The following is a 22,876-nucleotide window of genomic DNA, read 5'->3' as shown; positions in this document are numbered from 1 at the left end:
GGCCCCACGACCTGGCAGACGTGACACAGGCGCACCACTCTCTCCATCTGGTGATCCAGTCCTGGGAACCATACTTTACACCAAAGTCTGGCTTTTGTCTTGACTACTCCTTGATGAGCGGCATGAGCCAAATCCACTATGCGGGATTGCAAGGACCGGGGAACTACCGGCCTCAGCCCACGAAGCAGACATTCCTCTGGTGACACCGACAGCTCATGCGGACCTGATGCAGGGCGGCCAGGGTGTGTGCGGCCTCTTCCGTCCTTCTGGATAGATTGTGTGTCATTTCATGCCACCTCCCTGTGTGAACAGCTCTTATGGCAAGTTGGAGACATTCATCCTCTTGAGCGGCCTCCGTGAACTCCTGCATGGACACTGGCAGTGGTCTGGAGTGCTCGACCTCCAGCCGCACATATTCTTCCACGACTTCTGCCTCATCCTCCTTTTGTGCTGACACTGGTCTGACATGTCTAGACAGGTAATCCGCAGGATTTTGGGACCCTGGGCGATAGATTACCATGAATTGATAGTCTTGTAGTTGAAGGATCCACTTTTCTATCCTAGGAGGAGAAGTGGACGTGGATCTGTTGAAGAGTGGAACAAGGGGTTTGTGGTCTGTCACCACCGTGAACGGCTGGCCATATAGATAGAGGTGAAAATGGTGACAGCCGCAGTGGACGGCTATGGCCTCTTTTTCAATGTCAAGTATCTTTGTTCAGTCACCGTTAGGGCTCGGCTGGTATAGGTCACCGAAACCCACTTCCCTTGTTCACCACGTTGAGATAGAATGGCGCCCAGTCCCACCGGGCTCGCGTCGACCGCCAGTTCATACTCTTTGGCCAGATCGAAGTACCTCAATGTGGTATGAGCTGACAAGGCATTCTTGGTGGCACAGAAAGCATCTTCCTGGGCAGATCTCCACTCCCAGGGGGTGTTAGTCTTCATCAGTTTGCGGAGAAGAGCCGTGATAGATGCCAGATTCTGGATGAATCTGCCACAGTAGGTGACCAGAAAATGACGGACACTTGTGACTGAGGTGGGGGCAGGCGCCATATGAATGTCATGCAACTTCTCCGGATCGGGCATCACCCCTTTATCAGAAAAATAGTAGCCAAAGAAAGCAATGTGATTCTGAAGAAACTCACACTTTTCTCTGTGCAGCGTGAGACCATGTTCTTGACGGTGCCTGAATGTGGCTCGCAGTCTGTTGAGATGTCCTTCCAGTATGTAATCACTGACGTTGATGACGCCATCCAGTCCCGCTATTACACCTCGGAAAGTGTCCTGAAAGACCTCTGAAGCACTGGAGATTCCAAAGCTGAGGTGGGTGTACCTCCAGGGTCCCACGTGGGTCGAAAATGTGGTTATTGCTCGGGACTCAGGGTCAAGCATGAGTTGATGATAGCCTGCCCTCAGGTCCATGTTTGAGAACCACCTCGATCCACTCACTTCGGCCACAATGTCATTGATGGTTGGTGTTAGGTGACGTTTACAACGGATGGCTGCATTGGGTAGCCTCATATCCACGTTAATTCACACTTCCCCAGGCTGCTTGGGCTTTCGGGTAACCACAATCGGCGAGACCCAAGGAGTGGGTCCCTCTACTCTTTCAATTATGCCAGCTGTTTCCAGTTTTCACAACTCCTCCTCCACTTTGGGATGCAGACGGAAAGCGACCCTGCAATGTTTCAAGGCCACTGGCTGTATGGATTTGTCAATGTGAAGGCATATCAATCTTTCTTTCAGACATTCGATTCCATTGAACAGCTCAGCATATTCAACTATCAAACCTTCAATGTTTTTTTGATGTACGCTGAATGCAAACAACACCAGTCCCAACTGTTCTGCTGTTCAGCAGCTCACTAGCATGCCTGACCCAGTCTTGGTGACATAGATGTTGGTACTAACCGTTTGAGCATCATGCTTGATGTCCGTTCTGAACACTCCTGCTAGAGGAAGCGGACTGGGTGACCCAAATGCGAACACTTTGGTGGTGGTAAGGCAGAGTATTGGTTTTAGTTGAAGGTTCTTCAGCACCCGGAGGGCCATGATGTTGATGGAGGCTCCCATGTCTATTAGTGCCATCACTGGATTGGCTCCCACCACTCTGCTGCATTTCGGGATTCATTTCCTAAGACTGCCTCCCAGTTGCATGGCATGTTTGACGTGTATGACACCTTCTGATTCATCGTCATCCATGTCCCCATCAGCTTCGTCTGATGTATGGATTTGTGCTGCCTGCACTGTCTTGTGTTGATTTGACTTCTTGGAGGAAGCGGGTCTGCACACCTTGGTGAAGTGGTTTGGTTTGTTGCAATTTGTACAGTGTTTCCCCTGGGCAGGGCACTGTCCTTGATGGGGGTAAGACCCTCGGCACATTTAGCATGCTTGTGTCACTGCACTGGACTTCAAGCGTGTGACTTCTTTCGATCCCCTAGAGTGGTGGTGACTGTGTTCACAGGTTCCGTCTTTACCGATTTTTGCAGGGCTGCCTCCATATGAGCTGCATGAACCTTTGATAGTTCCTTGGATTTCCCCAGTGTGAGCATATTGGCCATGGACATTCCCGGAAACTTGTAAAATGTTCTCCCTCAGCTTGACCGAGTGCCAGCCTTGTATGAATTGGGCCTAAATCTCGTCCTCCGCATCTGGCAGGGTACAGGTGCTTGCCAGTCCTATCAGTCTCACGTAGAATGTATCTACCAACTCCTCTGGAAGTTGCCGAGCCTGACATAGGAGAAACCTTTCATAATCTGGGTTGGCTAGTGGCTCAAAATGGGCTGTGAGGGCTCTCTTTAGTGGCTGGTACGTGAAAGGTGGTCCTTCTTCTGTGATGGACTTACGGATCTTGTGTATGGCCACCCCTCCCAGATGCAAGAGCATGGGATGGCATCTGTCATTGTCCAGGGCGACAGCTGCAAAATACATTTCCAGTCTCTCCACCCATTCTTTTAACTTAGCCACCTGGGCTGACGGTGGGCCGTCGATTATGAGGGTTCCAGCGTCGGTATGGATGACATTTCGCACAACTGGCGATGACCACGCCCCTCGAGGTGGCTTGTCCGGCACCTGACGGTCTGCTCAACTGTTAAGTGATGGCCTTGTGCGCTCCCAATGATGTGCAGGGGCTGCTCTGGAGATCCACAGCAGGGTAAGTAGTAGGTGGAGTGATCCGGTAAGAGAGGATGTCCTTGTAGGCCACAGACGATGTTGCCGTTGCCCCTGCCCCTTGACGTGCCCACCACTCTTGGTGCCTGGTGAGGAAAAATAGCAGCACAGCCTGAGCCTCCCTTCCTATGGTCAGGAGCTCCTCAGAACAGTTTAGCACCCAACACTGCCCTAGGTGTGGCAGCTGTGTTGAGGCCCAGGAGGGAGAAACGGGCATCCTCTCAGCATGAAGAAAACAATGGGGGCGGGGCTAGCATGCTTGTAGCTGTGCGCGCTGAGCCACGTAGAGGGATCGAAGAGCCCCCAGGCCAGCAGACAATAGAGGCCATGACGCATTGAAGGACAGCGTCCCGCCAGGCCATTTCGCTACCCCTTGCCGCCATGCCAGCCATGATGACACGCCGGACACAGATGGAGGGAGTGACCACCAACCCTCGTTGCCAGTTTGTTGTGTTTCCCGCAGTATAGCATATGCGGGAAACACTCGAAAAGAAGATTGCGGGACACCAAGGTGCATTTCGGACTGTGGGTACGAAAAGCCACAGTCCCCTTTATTTCCTTGCCCCTTACGTCAGGAGCTTACCATTGTTACTCCACACGCAGGAGTAACCACAGCCTGGACAGGGGAATATCCCCCTCCCAGTTGGACCCGTCCACACTGCAAACACAACAGCCAGTACTCCAACATGACAGAAGCCACAGCCAGAGTCTAAGGGTGGCGCTTAATTAACAGACATCAAGCTTTTATGGTAATACACACCAATTAATTGCTCAAGTCCACAAGTGTAGGTTGCCTTCCAAACCAAGGGAAGTGGTAATTGCATGCAACAAAATTATTTCAATGATTGTGTCATGATCAGTGACTCCCCCATTAACGCCCAAGGGTCGGTCCTGAAAGAGATGATTTATTGTCCTGCTCACTCTCGCCTTTTAAATCCAAACGTTATAGTGTCTAAGTGCATTTCACAGCATCAGAGAAGAAGAGGCCTTGCCTTGACTAAAAACGTGTGCCGTGCACAACATAATATGCGAGCATAAATAACCAGATTTTCCCTCACAAAGGAAAGCCTTCCAAAGAGATGCCAGCTCATGAGTGCAATGTATCTAATTCAAATATTTTTTCCATAATGCTTCATAGTATTCCGCCACCCTATTCGCACCACTCTATTCCACATATACATTGCATCTTTCTAGCTTTAACGTACCTAAATATATTTTGCTTTATTAGACATTACTAACCGTTTCACATCTAACCCTTCCTGTACTATTCTTACTACATTTCCATTACCATTAACCAATGCATATCTCCAGATAATCAGTTGTGAACTCTTTAATTTTTTATCTGCAGTGATCCTCTGGTCTCCCCCAAACCCTTGAAACCCACCCTGTAAACCTCCCGAGGGGGAAATTGCCCATATATCTTCCCTCTCACCCCAAAGCAGTATGGGTGCCATGGCACTGCACCCCTTCGCACTCATGTCCCAAAAGTCCCCCACCCCGCCCCCGTAAAAACACTTCAAACAGAAAATTAAATTAAACAATCAAACATTCCTCAAAAACTCAAGCATACCTACTTTCACCACCCTTGAAATGCTTATCCTTGAGCATAGTGAGCATTTCACATTTTACTGAGTATCACTACCACTGGAGGTAAAATTCATTGTAGATCGTTATGAATACAAAGGTTCCCCAAGTGAAGGCTCATTACCTATGCACACCTACATAAACGATATGTTTAGATGACAACCAGCCCTTTGTGCAATCTCAAGATTCAACCGCCTTAACCTCCTCTGTTATTGACTGGCAATCCACAGGAAAGCGCGGCTGTGTGGATACGTTGTCAATCCCGATTATGAGTAGCGAACACGCTAACGTAGTAATGAACAATGCACAAATAAACTCCTTGTGGAGGGTGGCTCCATTTGCTAAGTTAAAACTCATCACAGCTGCCACTTCACCAATAGGGCACGTTGATGGCGAGGTTGCGCCACCCTCTAATGTAAGGCAAGCTTCCGCATTCCCCCATCTGGTCTCACCATCAAGCAAAAGAGAATCCTTGTCAGAAGCTGCCAAGCATTTGCAATTTTCTCCTCAATGGTGGAAACTATTACTAACAACTTTGCAGTCATCAATTGCGGTCCTGAACTATCAATCAGATAAGCTTCACTGCAGATCGACCTAATGAACCTGATGGCATTTTACATTTCGGTTTTAAATCTAAAATTGTAGTCCCTAGCAGCTTTAGCCAAAAGAGCACAAGCCGACTATCCAGTCTCTCCAGCAACTTGTTCCTGTGGCCCGATAATGGATAAACTGTCTTCGTTTCCAGAAATCCTGTCAACCATTTTGAATTCTGACCAAGTCGGCTTGACTAACAGCAAAGGTAACAAGGGACTACACAGTATGAACCAAGCACTACAAAGTACATTTATATATATAAGAGGCTAATATTAAAGAGGAAGCTAGCAACGAAACTCTGAGTCAGGCCACTCAAGGGACCTCCTCGTTGCCACAGGAACCAGCGCAGGAGAGCCTGCCCCCTAGTAAGTCAGGACATTCAGGATGTACCCATATTATCACAGGGATTTACCGAAGATAGGCTGCTGCCAATGAATATAGGGGATAAGGAGGAGGTAAGCCTCAAAGAGGATGTACAGGAATCAACGCTAATTGGGGCCATCTCAAGTCCCCCACTCAGCAAGCCAAGTAAAAGACAACCAAAGCCTGCAAGTAAAGCAAGACACAAGCATCTGCAACTTGTGAAGATGGACCACAGGCAAAATTATTCAATATTCACACAGCACATTAAAAAGGTTAAAGATGTGTCAACCACACTAAAGCCCCTACACCAGCTATCAAATCCAAATAATAAGAAGCATTTGTATAATTTTGCATTGCTCTTTAGTCTAGGTACAGCATACTAATAAAATGTTATCTGCCTTTTGAATTTTTGTAGGACTGGAAAGTTTTGTGGCGATTCATCAAATGGGCGGAACGTTATTAGGGAGCTAATATCTGAGGAATTCCTATTGTGGGGAATACTAACTATAACTATAGAATAGCAATCCGATTTAATGTGATTTCTTTCTTTTTCTCTGTTGTATTTGGTATGTATTTGTTTATTGGTTTACATAATCCTGTGCCTATAAATGTGTTGTTTAGTTGTTTATGTAGTTGGGCCTCCTTGCTACTTTTAATAGGATTCATATGCTACACTTGAAGTCCATAGTAAATGAAAGCCAATAATTCTTATTATAAAAATTAAGATTATTATTTTTTCCTGATGGCCAATTATTATGTCCTCCATGTAGTAGTTTGTGTAGCTCACTGCTACGGAATTTTTTCATTTTGTTGCACAAAAAGATAATTTTTGTTTGGCTTGTTGGGCCAGTTTTATTATGTGAGCCAGAGAGCATGCGAATAAAACTCATGTAGAAAAATATTTGTTTATAGGTTTCCCTTAACATTTCACCATAAATGGGTCTTTCCGTTGTTTATGTAGTAAATCTGAAACTTTACATAGGCACTCTAGTTTATTTTTTGGGCTTCCCAGCTGCTTTTAGTATTATTGTGCTACAAGATGTCACTGCGTTGTTGTCCCTTACAACTTCAGAACCACTTCATAACATCACTTGCAACAGTAGAGAGAATCATCTACATAGTTTAGAATACCTCACTGTGAAATTTCATTGCAATATGTTTTGCCATTTTGCTGTTAGGTGAAATACAAAGTCTATGTAAAATGCAGTGGATTTCAAGCATGTTTTAAGACCCCCCTTTTTTCATGGCACACCCTTGACCCTTGGCATGCCGTGAAACTTTCAATCGTCTGATAATGTAACAAGTGCAACAGGCCAGCAAAGTTTCACAGCGATTCATCAAACATATGCAAATTTATTAGGGACAAAAATTCCAAGAAATTCTTATCTCTGGTAGCCCTAAGTATAACTACAAAGTGACTACCATCACTCTGTTTTATCTATATCTATCTATCTCTCTCTCTCTCTCTCTCTCTCTATATATATATATATATATATTCACTGAAAAAAAACCAAAGGCTACAGGGACGTTATAGTTAGGCTGACGTTTTCCCATACAAAACCATAGAAATTCAGCAGTTATAGTTATGCTTACAGTTATACTAATGTTAAGAAACTACAACTCACTGCCTAAAGTTACTTTCTGGCAGGAGTTATAGTTTCTTCAGATAAGTATAACTATAAGTATTCCTATAACTGGTGAATTTCTATGGCTTTGTATGGGTAAAACGTCAACATAACTATAACATACTTGTAACCTTTGTTTTTTTCAGTGAATTTCTATGTTTTTTTGTAACGGACACGTTAGTATTTCTGTCAGGTTGCGCCAGCAATCAGGGCCATGCTTTTCCTCCAAATCCGAGGAGGATCCAAAGTGGATCCGTGAACGATCTGCAATCCTATATATAAAAATTTGGTCTTCATTTAATAACATGGGGAAAAGGTGTTTTGGGACCACCCCTTTTTTCTCAGCCCCTACTTGACCGACCACCGTGAAACTTATCAGACAGCAGCTGAAATGAGCGTCAATTTTTTGGGGAATATTTTGTGACGATTCATCAACTGGTGCCAAAGATATAAGCAAGTCAAAAAATGCTTTTTCAATGGAAACTAGATCCTAACTATAACTACCTACTAGCGACCGCCAGCACATAATATCTATCTATCTATCTATCTATCTATCTATCTATCTATCTATCTATCTATCTTTCTATCATTATATATGTATAGATATATATATACCTACTGGCGGTCACCAGTAGGTAGCCATAGTAAGGATCTAGTTTCGATAGATGAAGCATTTCTTGTTATGCCAATAACTTTGCTGCCATTTGATGAATCTTTGTGAAATTTTCAAAACTAGTACGCATGTCAGTTCAGAAGCTGTGTGGAAGGGTTTGGGGTGATTCTGCCAGTGGGGTTCGAGAAAAGGGGGGTCCCAAAATGTGTTTTCCCCATGCAATTTCCCATTGGGTTTTTAGACACGACGACAGCCTCAAATTTGGCAGAAAGCTAGCTTTTAGTCCAGAAAAAGCCCTTTTCTTTTTTGGTATAAATGTGGTCGCTAGTTTTGGAGTTATTGAAGGAAAAAGAAAGATAGGTATCTAGGGAAGCGGACCCTTCATGAATCCACTTATGGAGGATTTGTGGATCTGGAGGAAAAGCAAGGCCTTGATTGACTGACTGAAACCTGAGAGTAAAACTGCGGCTGCCATTTTCTTTCTCGCATTGGGCCAGGGGAGGGGGAAGAAAGAAATGCTGACATAAGGGGTCAGGATACAGGTATCCTAACCCCATAGCAGAGATGGAGGGGACGCTGAGGGACCCCTCATGATAAAGAATTGCCCACATTTTATTGGGGCGATCCGTGGATCCATTGCTGCGCTCAGTGCCACCACCAGTGTAAATTTGTGTAGGATCTTTGGATCCTAAAATCAATTAAATGAAAAAACACTCACACACTTACACCAAAATCTGCTGTGCACGACCAAAGGCATGGGGTTGGGGGAGTTAGCCGTTAGGCCTTCGACCATGCTCAGCTGTGGTCGTATTAACGTGCTGTAATTAGGTATTAATTTCCGTTAAAAAAAACACAAATTAATTGAAAAAAACAAAAGGTACAGGGATGTTATAGTTAAGTTTGATGCTTTACCCATATAAAACCATAGAAAATCAGCAGCTATAGTTATAATAATACCTGCTGATAATAGTTATACCTATCTGAGGAAACTATAACTCATGTCAGAAACTAACTTTAGGCCACAAGTTATAGTTTCTTAACATAAGTATAACTATAGCTATAATTTCTGGTTTTGCATGGGCAAAACATCAATCTAACTCTAACACCCCTAACTCTAACACCCCCGTAAACTTTGGTTATTTCAATGAATATATATATATCAATAATATATCAACCTTTCTTACGTAACTTTTAAGGAGGTTTGAAATGCAAAGTGCAAAGTTATTCCATGAGTATTCATTTGTATTTGTTCTTCATTGTGTAACAAACATTTATGGATACAGTATGGTTTAGGACACTCAACATTATGGTTTAGGACAGTCATGAAAGTCTTTCTGTATTTATTTATATTTATAAGAATCTATGGAACATCTTTAATTCAGCCCAGATACTGCATTTTACCCAGTCTGCTTCGGGATGCTTTAACTGATCACCTGCTATGTAAAAATGTTGAGGTTATAATTAGGAGTTCCATTCCATCATGCACACCTGACCCAAATAAAGTTCCAATTATTGTTATGAAACAGTACCCAAAAGCTTGTTTTACATTCCTGATATGCTGTACTCTAACATCAAGAATCACGATGCATGGAGTCATCAATCCCTCATGGGAGGGATCGACTTGCAAACAATTAGCGATGAGTGCCCAGCAGCCAACCCCCAGCTATCAGTTGATAGCTTTATGGATTCCGATGGAAACTCTTTGTCAAAGTATTATCCCAAAAGTTAGAAAAAAGGGCTTACAAACACAATTTATTAACCTAACCCAAACAGTATTCCAATAGGACTGTTAAATGGCAGTTAATATCATGACACTACCACTACTACTATGAAGGCAAAATATGACAAACACAAGAAACATCTATAGCTTAGTATGGCATTTGATTAGGGAAATGGAGCTCAACCATGGCTTTTATGTAAGCATTTGAGAATTTATGAAAACCGACTGTATTTTGCCATTGAATTCCATAAAGAAACCTGAATAAGAGAAAAACTATCCAGCAATATGGGAATTTCACCAAAACGTGCAACAGCAAACAGACATAAACTGGTGCTGTGGGAAAGTAGCCTCTTTCTAGCATGGTTATCCCCACTTGTTGGCCTGTTTGTCAGTGTGTTTGAATGTGTCTGCTGGGATCCTGCTAACCAGGACCCCAGTGGTTTTGCTCTCTTCTTTTAACTTGGTTGCTGGAACCTCCCCCCCCCCACATTTGGCATACTGATACCCCATGTAAGTCCCTAATACAGGGTAGATAGGTACCCAGGGCATTGGGGTACCAGGGGATCCACATGGCCTGCAGTATGTATTATACCACCCATATGGAGCCCATGCAAAGGGTTCTGCAGGCGTGCATGCACCCTTTCACTACCAGGTCACTGCACCATGTCACTGTAAATCACCCCTATGGTAGGCCCTCTCAGCCCAGAGGTCAGGGTGCAGGTACCTGAGTGTGAGGGCACCCCTGCACTACCAGAGGTGCCCCCACAAACTCCAGGTCATTTGTTTGGACTTTGTGAGTGCGGGGACGCCATTGTATGCGTTTACTGGACATAGGTCACTACCTATGGCCAGCTACATAATGTTAACTCCGAACCAGGGCATGTTTGGTATCAAACATGTTGGAATCATACCCCAATCCTGCTGCAAGTATTGCAAGTATGATTCCATGCACTCTGGGGGCTCCTTAAAGAACCCCCAGCATTGCTACCACCAGTATTACTGAGTTTGCCGAGCAGCCCAAGCTGCTGCCACCCCTAAGACAGGTATCTGCCCTCCTGCTGCTTGATCTGATCAAGTCCAGGAAGGCATTACAAAGGATTTCCTTTGGGAGAGGGAGGTAATACCATCTTCCTTTGGAAATAGGTGTGTCTGGCTTTGGAGGGGAAGCCTCCCCAAGCCACTGGTTTCCTTTGAAGGGCACATTCGGTCCCCTCCGTGCATAAACCAGTCCACACCAGTTCAGGGACCCCCCAGACCCTGATCTGGTGCAAAACTGGACAATGAAAAGGGGAGTGACGAATCCCCTGTCCATCACAACCCTAGGGGTGGTGCTCAGAGCTCCTTCAGAGGGTCCCTGGGTTCTGCCATATTGTTTCCAAGGGGGAGCATCTGATTGGCCATTCCAGGCAGAAGACATCAGTGGGTGTTCGAGTTAGACTTGCAAGACTCCAGCTGGATTCCTCTGCAACCTCCACTTTGACTTCTGGCCACTGGAACTGCGACTGGACCCTCCAGGAACTGACAATGCTGTAATCAACAAAGAAGACTCTTCTGCAACTTTGTTTCCACAACTCCAGCTTTGCAACATTTCCCCAGCCGGGCATCCTCAGAAGACAGCAACTCTTCAGCCTGCACAAGAAGAAGAAGGAATCTCCCTTGGACTGAAGGGTCACTCCCCTGCAACCGCAGGCACCTACAGCAAGTGACAACTGGCCGCGTGGATCTCCCCTCATCTTGAGCTGCGTGGATTCTGCATCAAAGGTGGTGGCCACAGGACCCCTGTGCACTACGTCTCTTGCGGCGGCCAAGGCTTGTTTACATCTCCGCCAAGGGATCTTCAGGTGACATGTAGCTCCAGCCCTCAGCACTCTTTCCCGCAAAGCATAGCCTCCTGTGTGGTTTCCTGGCGGCCTGAGACCCTCTTTTGTAGTGCTGCGTGGGCTTCTTCTGTGACTCCTGTGCCCCTGTCCTTTGGGACTCTTGTGGGTGCTGCCTCTGCTCCTGTGGACTCTCTGTGACGCCGAGGGTCCGTTGTGACTCCACCTCCTTGGTTGAGTCCTCCTAGGCCTTGCTGGTCCCGGGCCACACCACTTTTCCACTAAACGTGTGTTTGCCTTTGCCAAGGCTTGTTGGTGGAATTCCTGCACAGACACCCATCTGCAATCTACCTTCCGGCGTGGGACATCTTCTGCATCCATCAGGAGCTCTTCTCCGGCCCCAGGGCTGCAGTGCTGACCTGTTCTTCATCGCCATGGACCAATTCCTGCAACAACAGCTGGGTGGGTAGTAGCTCCTACTCTTCCTGGACTCCACTGTGACTCTTGGGTTTGGTTCCCTCACTCCAGAGGTCTTCTTTCTTCTGGAATCCACTGCTGGTTTTCTTGCAGTATTCTCTGGGTGTCTTCTTTTTCTTGTTTTCTTCCTTTTGGGTGGTTTGGGGAAAATCCAGTGATTTACTCCTGCTTTCCTGGTCGTGGGGGGTGCTGTGTTACTTACCTCTGTGGTTTTCTAGTATCCCCAGCCCCCTCTACACATTCCACTTGCCTAGGTGGGGGTCCTGTGTTCGCATTCCAATTTTTTATTATATGGTTTGGGCTCCCCTAGGATCGCTATTGGTTATTGCTATTTTCACTGTTTTCTAACCTTTTCTATGCCTATTTCTGATTGTTAGTGTATATATTTAGTGTATTAATTACCTCCTACTGGAGGGCTGCCATTCTAGTATTTTGTGGCATTGTGTTCCAAAAATAAAGTACCTTTATTTTTGTAACACTGAGTATTTTTTTCATGTGTGTGAGTGCCGTGTGACTACAGTGGTATTGCATGAGCTTTGCTTGTCTCCTAGATAAGCCTTGGCTCCTCATCCACAGTTACCTCTAGAGAGCCTGGCTTCTTGACACTGCCTACACTTCTCTAAGAGGGGACACCTGGGCCTGGTATAAGGTGTAAGCACCTTAGGTACCCACCACACACCAGGCCAGCTTGCTACAGGTGCTCTTTAACGCTTTTGCTTTATGATCTTGATATCCTGGATCACCAGTCAATCTTAGACACTACTGACAGTTCCCCCCCAAATCGGAGTGACATATATATATAAAATGAATCTGACTCACACAAGTGGTCTGGTTTCATTAGATAATACTGCATGTATCTTTTAGTGTTTTTTGATTAAGTTACAGGAGTTTAAGTATCAAAATTCTGAAATGATCTGTTGTCACTGTTATAATGTGGGGAAGTTGATAAGGAGTTAGGTGCAAACAGATTTATAAATTCAGTACTTTTCACTGGTAATTAGGATAAGGGATTTGATTTTTTTTAAAATATAGTTGTTATTACAAACATTGATTGTAACAAAAAACGCTCTCCAAATCTTGTTTGGAAAATCAAGAGGCGCATCTGTGAAATTATTTCAGTGTGTGAGTGATTTTCGGAACAACTTTTTGTACAGGAATAGAAGTGAAGCCCGTCTTCCTTTTCGTGCAAAAAGGTAATCTCTAGGTCACAGAACACCCACTAAGACACACTACCACCTTATAATTCTGACTATGTCTGCCCATTTCGTACTGACCTTCCAGAGCTCTAACCAGTTTGGAAATCTCCCCAATTCTCTGTACTACATGTGGTTACTTGTAACTCTTATAGGGCCAAGGGCCTAGTCAGATAATAGAGTGAGAAGAGAGCGTGACAACTTGGGTTGCGTCAGAACTGATAGGGAGAAATATTTTCCATTTGAATATAGTTTTTATTTCATTTTTTTGTGCTTCTTTAACCTTAAATTACAGAAGTTTAGCGACAGGCTGCATTCCCCACATGTAAAGTTATTAGACCAGGACGGGCGACCCTATGCCACGCCAATGCAATTTAATTTTTGGGATAACCAAAATGCACTTTATGCACGTTTAATTCAAGTGGGTATTCTTAACATCTGCAGAGATCGGGCCATCCTTGGGCCAACAATGGAAAAGTTTGGAATAGGACTAAAGGAAATCTAGGGGGTTTGAAGACAGGTCAGTGACTCTGAAAGGCCTGTACGACTGGAACAGGCCCAAAAGCGCGTGCTTAGCATTTCAACGAGATCTTTTGATTTGCCTTTAGTACATCTGTCCATACACCCGCCAAAAGACCCCGAGCTGCAGCTCACCTGAATGTGCTCAGAGGTGTTGCTGTTGGTCAGCTGAGCAGAGTGGAGTGCCATGTGCAGCTCTAGCTGGACCTCAAACTGGACCGTGTGACCACAAAGTGGGCAGGTGAAGTTTCCCTCTGGCTTGTGATGGTCTCTGATGTGGTCACTCAAGGAGATGCTGCTTCTGTACTCTTGCTTGCAGTGTGGGCAGTGAAGTAGCTGAGAAAAGACTTTCAGAGCTTCAAACTTCCTGCCTAGAAGAAAGCAGACCACATTTGTAATTTAAAGCTGCAAACCTAACATACCCAGCTGAACTTGCGTGCAGAAAATGCTAGTGCATATCTTTGTGCTCAGATTGATGATGCCTGCAAAGATTTGCTCCAGCAGTTTGTCCACGTCATGCAAACTGAGACCAAGCAGGCTTGGTTACTTTCTAATATATGTTGTTTTTGTTGATAGTTATGGATAGGTCAGTGTGAGATATCATAAGTAATGTTAAAAGTGCTTTCTGCTGCAAAACTTGCTTAGTATTCGTAGGATGTGCCCACAAATAAGACACTGCACTATAAAATTATTTTCTTGCAGCACTGAGTTCTATAATGAACCATATATATTTTCATCCAAGTAAGCTAGATCCCAGCAGGCAAGATTACATTATAAAATGTTTTTGTAGTAGACGCTCACACTTGGTGGTGTTTTGTAATAATAGGTAGTTTATTATGTATAATTAGCTCACAAACCTTGTGCATCACAATGATGGAAATAATATAGTGATCTTAGCAGCCATATTATAAAAAATTAGATAAACATTTGAAACACCCAAAGCATTTAACATCGCACATCTATACTATCTTTAATACTTGGCTTAAACTCTACCTAACACCTATATCTATATTATTATCAGCCTCATTATTATTTCATCAGCTGAATAATTAGTACTTTCCTTTGCTACTTTATGTTAAGCCCTGCACTATCCCTCCATACTCTAGAAAGCTTTCAGGCCCGCAGTGGGACGATGGCACTCAGTGATTCCTCATGGAGAGGGGAAGAGGAGCTGTTATGCAGCCTCTCGTATCTGCAGCACTAAACAAACAATGCCTGGGCTATATACATGTCGAAAGGCAAGCAAATGCATCAACATATAATTACTTCCACATCTGCTTTATGCTGGGCTAGATGGCCTTGTAATGTTGCTGACTACACACAGCACTGTTATAGTGGATCCTATTTAGTTTTAATGGGAATCAGGAGTTTAGCTTAGCCTTCTGGATTGCAGGCCTGTGCCCCATCACCTAGTGACTTTTAACCTGCATAACTTGCTCTGTTTTAGCATATTTATTTATTTCTTCCAAGATGGCTGCTATGTTTATAGTTAGGAAGATGTTTAGTTTCACGTTACCAGTGCCATTCTGTAAAGGCGTCACTATCAGCGTCAAAGATAAATGATACACGTAGGTATTCACATCATGTTCTTTCACACTTTCGTGTGACAGTAACATAATGGACCTTTTTAGGGAATTGTTTATATAATTGCCGTCCCAAGCTTGCCTTCCTATCTATTGTTTGGGAACATACCTGTGTCAGGGGGTCCTACAAGATCTCTATAAATACATCTGTTGTCACTGTTATAATATGGGGAAGTTGATAGTGACTTGGGTGCAAATATGTTTAGAAATTCAGTACTTTTTACTATAAATAACGCAGTAAGACATTTCCCTAGATATGAGACTTGATTTTTTTCAAGATACAGTTGTTATTGCAAATATTGATTTTGTTAATAAAATACGCCCTCTAAATCTTGTTTGAAAAATCCAGAAGAGCAACTGTGACATTCTTTCAGTGTGTGAGGGATTTTTGGAACAACTTTTTTGTGCAGGAATAGAAGTGAAGCCGGTCTTCCTTTTCGTGCCGAAAGGTAATCTCTAGGCCGGAGAACACTCACTAACACTCAAGATTATCAGAGGGATTCCTACCAGATGCCATCAACGCTATCTATGCTACATGTCGCCTTGATGCAGACCCAGCCTTCATGTTACCACGGAGTCTGATCTAGAGACCTCATTCTTAGGTAACACTGGTTGGGGGGCTCTCCTCATGGACATGGTACTGGCAGATTAGGTTTAACACACATAGCTCTCTTTAGGATAGAGATTAGGTTCTCCATGCTAGAGTATTAGGGGTTTATTTCACACCTACTCTACATTTTATGTTATTGCAAGATGTTGGGGATATTATATTCATGACTCTCATTTTCACAATTCTGTTTCTTGCATTGTTCATTATCCTCATCATTGCAGTCCATTCATTTTCCAGTAGACTGCAGTCTTGTTAATAAAACCTATTGAAAACTTTACTGCATCTCCTTCATTGCCTGTGTGTGAACAAACCTTGTTGCTCATGTGAGAAAAGGGTAATCTCCGTTTAACCACGACTCTCCTGAGATGTCGAACTCCTGACTGCATGTGTAAAGGCTGCCACAAATCACCTTTTACTGTTTGGGTTTTTGGTGAGGTACTGCTTGTGAGCCGAGAGGGTTGGGCCAACAGTTGCGACTTTTTGTAGAATTGGCCTAGTCACCTACAAACAAAAGTGCTGTCATCCCTAACCCAGCAGCCTTGCCTACAGCAAGAGTCCAACTATGACACTGTGGGCAGCAGAATGGAAGTTTCCACTTCGCTGCATGTCTGTTTTCTTTGTTAGCAAGACTAATGTGGTAATCTTGCAAACTAGGGTAGCTATTGTTGACATTTATAGCATTTGTTTTCTAGGCCTTAAACCTTTCACTTATGCACGGTAAAGACTTAGGGCCTGATTTATATATTGGTGGAGAGGGTACTCAGTCGCAATGACAACAGAGTTCCCTTCCTGCCAATATAGTGGTCCTCCTGCCAAATTTATTTGTGGGTGGACGTTAAGTTTGGCCACATCAGAGACTATTCCGTCTCCACCAAGGCAAACTTCTCCCATGACCTTGTGGACTAAGGGCTGTCTGAGAAATAGCTACAATTAAAAACCATAATAATGCTCCACCCGCCAAGGAAGAAGACTCCATGGCTAGGGTAGCATTATGCTTTTCCTTTACAAAAAATAAATCCCATCTCAGGATTTTCTTTTTGTAAGGAAAAAAGAAATACTCTGTGATACAGGGCTACATCTTAGTGATGCAGCCATGTAGCACAGAGTGATATGCATTGCCAGGAACTGATGTGTCCATGGTACCTGGCAATTTTTTTATAAATGACCCCCTGCTTGGGGGTCATTTAATAAATTCACTGGTCGACCTCTTAACCATGTGGACAGAGTAAGTTACACCGTCTCCATGGCAGACCAATGGTGCATCTGCCCATACTTACATCAAGCCCTCAGTGCTTTCATGTATCTGATAGAGCCATCTAGCCATAGATCTCTTACCTTTGAATTTCCCAGATGTCAGACTGCATTTCGAAGATTTCTGCGTGAACAGTGTCCCTGCACACTGGTGGGTGGGGTTGATTGGCTCCACACAGCTTCGTCGTTTGCGCCGGAAGTGACGTCAGCGTCACCTATATAGGTGCCACCTTGGTGCGCTAACGTCAGTTCTTTTTTTCCGTGTGAGTTAACTCTGGAGAAGAGGTACCCCTCTGTCATTATTTTACAGCATTTTTTTGATGTTTTGCCGACTTCTTTTTTTGAGGAATTTTTCCTGCTGGTAGTGTCGAGGATGTCTTTGAGGAACACAGGTTTAAAACCATGTGGCAACTATCATCGCGCCATGTTGGTTACAGATCCATACCTCTACTGTCTATCTCGAGCAAGACCACAATTCCAAATTGCACTCAGACTGCCGGGCCATGGCATTGAAAGCATTGTGAGACCGGTCCTTGACACAGCTAGTGGCCTGACAGGCAATGCCGTGTCACGTGACTCCTCAGAGATCTCAGTCCCAATCGAGAGGAAGGTCACAGGACCACTCTAGGAGCCCAAAGTCCTCTTCGCCCCACGTCAAGTCATTGGGAAACTCGGGAAACAGGCACAAGGAGCACGATAAGTCGAAGCGTGCTTCAATTTCTCCTCAAATGTTGGCCAACACGACAGAACATTGCTGTTGGAGGCACAGTTCTTCGGAGCCGTGCCTCAGCCAGCTCCGCACCTCCCCACTTTTCAGGTAGCTGGAGCAACACCCATTCAAGTGAAAGAATATTATGAGACCATGCATCATGTATTTGAGCAGGCCAACCCCTCTGGAGTGCCTTCAGGCCCCATGGGGTCACAGGGGGCCCCATCAGATTCCACACATGCGCTCTGCTCCAATGGGCCCCGTGGATCCGATCACAGATCCTAACTAGCATTGGTCAGGCCACTGCAACCTTCTGCGACGCTGATGCTCCCAGTGCCGCTAGTGCCCACCGGCAGCACCTCCCATATTTGGATCCCTGAATCTGAATCAGAGCCAGAAAGGAGTTGATCAATGCTGATTCTGAAGTCAACAGGACCCATGTGTCCTAGGTTGCCGTCTGAGCCCTATTCTGAAGGGCTAGACCTCGGGAAGAATGGGAGGGGTTATTGGACCCTTTAGAATACCAGTTAGAAGGGCAGGAAAGTATGGACTGGTATGATGAACTGGGTGATGCCAACATACTTGATATATCTCTAGATGCTGGCATGCTTTCTCCCCGTACCATGGCTATGGAGAGAGCAACATATGCTATGGTGGTAAAGAGGGTGGCTGAGGTCCTGGATCTTGAGATGCCCTTGTGGCAGTCAAGACTAATATATTGACGGAAGTGGTACCACTGGGAGATTCCTCTTCCGAACCCCTGCTCCCTTTAAATGAAGCACTAACAGATGTCCTGCTGGGAATGTGGTCCAAGCCCAGCACAGTGGCTCCTGTGAATAGGATAATTGGCTGCTGTCACGGTCCGCACCTGAGGACCCAAACCTCCTCACTCAAAACCCCACCCATGAGAGGTTAATAGTCCAAGCCTGTACATCCCATGGCATGTTCCCTGCCGCACCCTGTACATGGAATCCAAGAGGCTGGATAGCTTGGGAAAGAATATGTTTTCTTACACCAGCCTTGCATTACAGTGGGTGAACACTGCATGCTTATTGGGCCGCTACTTCCACATGCTGTGGGACACAGCTGCACAAGTGCTGCAACAGGCCCGGAGGAGGCCTGGGTATTTCTCTCCTAAGCTGTCAAGGACAGGAGAGATGCAGCGAAGTTCAACGTTTGGTGTGGTTTGGACTCGACCATCTTGCTGGGCAGAGCGGTCTCGTCAACAGTGGCACTTAGACACCATACCTGGCTGAGAAGAACCAGCTTTTCATGGGATGTCCAGACTTCCCTCATGGGCGTAAGAAAAACAAGCAATTACAATGCAATGGGTTTCGTGTTTGCTCGAGTTAGAGTTATAAGCGTTGTAAATTCCTAACTGGACTTTTCTTGCCACATAAATTGAAAATGAAAAGTAAAACAGTTGACAAAAGTGAGCTGCTTTAAAGCGTCACGACTGCCATGATCATGAGCGCAAAGAAGAGACACAAAAGGAAAAAAGAAGTTTGCTTGCAGTCAAACGTATCGGCAAAAGTGCAGTTATCCATGTAACAGGGTTGATGACCAAGGCGGGAACAAAACTGCTCCAAGGAGGGACAAATGTAATGCATTTACCAATGATAACAAAGGATTTTTGAAAGGCAAGCCCATAAACGAGTGATAGTGATGGGTGTACGGTGAGCATGGTTAAAAGCACACAAACTGATTACAACACGCCAGAGTGCTTGCGCGCTCGACCTAAAAACAGCAACCCACCTCCAACTATAGGCTCCAAATAGTGAGTCCTTTATATAGAAAATATGAGAATAACACATAAACTGAAAACAATAATTGATTCCCTTGTCCTACTCAACTATCAGTAGGTAGTTGTCAGGGAACCCTTTGTCTATATAATTTTCCCTCATGGACATGCCCTTTAATGGCAACCGTATTCTTCAGAGACAAGGCAGACTCGGCACTATAGCATTTTAAAGACTTGCGTGCTACGACATAGTCCTTGGCCCTCTCAGCTGGCCGGCGTCATCCTCAGTCTGCCCATCACTCCTTTTGTGGCAATGGCAGAGGCATTCAACTGCACCAACCCTATTCTAGCCATCGTCCAATGCAAGCTTCCCAGCCTATGTGAGGGAAAGGTTCATACTGACCCCGTGGGTCAGGTAGCCAGCGGTCCGCCATGACCACCAACCCCCTAAGCCCTCCTAATCTTGCCTTACAAGATCATAGGTGTCCAACTAGTGGCAGAATCCGCCATCATCTATACCACTGGCAGTCCGTAACATTGGGCAAGTGGGTCTTACAGATTATTCTGAGGGGTTACTCCCCCCTTTTAAAATCTTCCCTCCCTCTCTGCCGCCATCCCGTGATCAGCTGTTGGAAGATCATTTGTCCTTGCAATGCAAAAAGTCATGGCTGTCTTGGCCAAGGGAGCCATAGAGAGGGTTCAAATGTCAGAAGTAGGCAGTGGTTGCTATTCCTGCTACTTTCTGATTCCCAAAAAGAACAAAGGTCTTCACCCTATACTAGATCTGTAAACCCTCAATCTCATCCTCAAAAAGGAGAAGTTCAAGATGTTCACATTGGCTCAGGTCTTGTCTGCCCTGGACCCAGGAGACTGGATGGTACGTTGGACTTGCAGGACGCTTATTTCCACATTACCATCCTGCCTGCCCACTGGCATTACCTGCGATCTATGTTAGGCCACGAGCACTTTCAGTTCACTGTTCTTCTCTTTGTCCTTACCAGCGCCCCTCACGTGTTCACCAAGGTGATGGTGGTGGTCGCAGCTCACCTGTGGAAATCAGGGGTGCCAGTCTTCCCCTTTTTAGACGACTGGCTGTTGAAAGCAGGCTTGCTCCAGGCTGTCATCTCCCACCTTCAGACTATGGTGGACCTCCTGCATTTGCTGGGGTTTACTTTAAATGTGCCAAAGTCATACCTGACTCCCTCTCAGACACTCCGTTTCATCGGAGCTGTTCTAGACAAGGTGCAGTTTCAGGCTTATGCTCCTGAGCAGCGAGTCCAGGATATTCAGGCTATGATACCAATGTTTCAGCCTCTATCCTGGATTTCGGTGAGATTGACTCTGAGGTGGCTGGGCCTCATGGTCTCCTGAATCCTGCTGGTGACACATGCCAGATGGTATATGTGGGTGCAGCATCAGGGGAATTTCTCTGACATGGTCCAGATCTCGGAGGGAACGGCAAAGTACCGAAAGTTGTGGCTAACAAACCTTGATTGAGTCAAAGGAAGGTCGTCTCCCTTTCCAAACTAGAACTCACATTAATGACAGATGTGTCAGCTCTGGGATAGGGCAGCTACCTGGGAGAGGTAGAGATCGGAGGGACTGTGGTCTCCAGCGGAATCCAGACTCCACATCAATATGTTGGAGCTCTGTGTGATTCAACTTGTGTTGAAAGCCTTTCTACCCTCCATCAAGGGAAGGCTGGTGCAGGTGTTCACGAACAACACCACTGCCATGTGGTGCTGCAACAATCAGGGTGGTTGTTGTCATGGATCCTTTGTCAAGAGACCTGCGTCTCTAGACATGGCTTGAACAGCAGGGCATTTCCCTGGTGGTTCAACACCTGGCAGGTTCTCTGAATGCCAGAGTGGACAAACTCAGCAGTTGATGCCTAGCAGATCACATATGGTGTCTCCATCCGGAGGTGGCACAAGGTCTCTTTCAGCAGTGGGGAGAGCCTTGGTTAGATCTGTTCACCTATGCTGAGAACGTGCAATATCAGCAGTTTTACACGCTGGAATTTCCAAGGCGGCTCTCGCTTGCAGATGCTTTCCATCTCGAGTGGAGTTCAGGCTGCGTGTAGAGCTTTCCGCCCATACCACTCCTGCCCAGAGTTCTCAAGGCGATCAGGAACAACCAGGCCCAAGTCATCCTTTTGGCTCCGGGCTGGGCATGGAGAGTCTGCTGTCCTGAGCTTCCCAACTTGAGCATCAATGCAACGATTAGGCTGCCCCTTTTGGAGGACCTTCTGTCGCAGGAGCGAGTGGGGGGGTCCTCGACCTGAACCTGTCAACTCTCCGCCTTCTTGTGTGAAGATTGAGCGGTGAGAAGTGGCAGCTTTCGACCTTCCTTCCGAAGTCGGCAATGTTATTCTGGCAGCCAGGCATCCCTCCATCAGAATGGTATATGCCTGCCAGTGGAAGAAATGTGTATTATATTGTACAGAAAAGTCTATTGACCCTCTTTCTGCTTCCCTTTCTGATGTCCTTTTTTAATTCCTACTCTCGCCCAGAAGGGCTCTGGACACTTTAAAGAGTTACCTTACTGCTCTGTCTACTTGTGGCTGCCTGACCAGACATCTTTATTACGTCCCCTATTGTAAATAGGTTTCCCAAGAGTCTTGTAAATGTGTTCCCCTTTCTCCTTTTATTATGCCTCAGTGGGACATTAATTTGGTTCTCAGTTTCTTAATGTGTGCTCCTCTCAAGCCTCTTCATAATTGTCCCATCTGGCTGCTCACCATCAAAACATCCTTTCTTGTGGCAATAACATTTGCTCAGAGGGTGTGTGAGCTATGGGCTTTGTCATTTAAGCCTCCATTTCTCTCAGTTTTCCCAGACAAACTGCTACTTCGCGCTAGGGCCTCTTTCATGCCAAAAGTGGTAACACCATTCCATGTCGGACAATCTGTCACCTTACCCACCTTTTGTGCCCCTCCACACTTCTCAAAAGAAGAGGAGTGACTCCACGATCTGGACCCAAAAAGAGCACTGTCATTCTACCTTGACCCCATACAAGAGTTCTGGGTGAACTCCCAACTCTTTGCGGGATATGCTGGAGCGAAGAAAATTCAGCAGTGCAGAAACAGATTTCTTGATGGGTCAATCTCTGCATCAAAATCTGCTATGTACTGGTGAAAAAGTAGCCTGCTGAGGGCTTACGGGCTCATTTCACCAGAGCTAAAGCTACGACCACTTCGTTAGCACATGCAGTCCCAGTCCAGGGCATCTGCCAGGCAGCAACTTGGGCATCCCTGCACTCGTTTACCAAACATTATTTTCTGGACTGTCAGGTCCGCAGGGATGGACA

General features: G+C 45.5%; 1 protein-coding gene across 1 annotated transcript in view; it reads right to left on the bottom strand.

Annotated features, from left to right (window-relative positions):
- LOC138292289 (zinc finger E-box-binding homeobox 1-like) overlaps positions 1–22,876 on the bottom strand; it is a 399,590-nt gene that overhangs the window by 99,475 nt on the left and 277,239 nt on the right. The window contains exon 4 of the mRNA XM_069230798.1: positions 13,809–14,044. Coding sequence (XP_069086899.1) covers positions 13,809–14,044 — 236 coding nt within the window. The remainder of the gene's footprint in view (positions 1–13,808; positions 14,045–22,876) is intronic.

Source organism: Pleurodeles waltl, chromosome 4_2 (genome assembly GCF_031143425.1).
Source record: "Pleurodeles waltl isolate 20211129_DDA chromosome 4_2, aPleWal1.hap1.20221129, whole genome shotgun sequence".
Lineage (NCBI taxonomy): Eukaryota > Metazoa > Chordata > Amphibia > Caudata > Salamandridae > Pleurodeles > Pleurodeles waltl.
The sequence above is the reverse complement of the archived record's forward strand: the minus strand, read 5'-3'. Positions and strand labels throughout refer to the sequence as shown.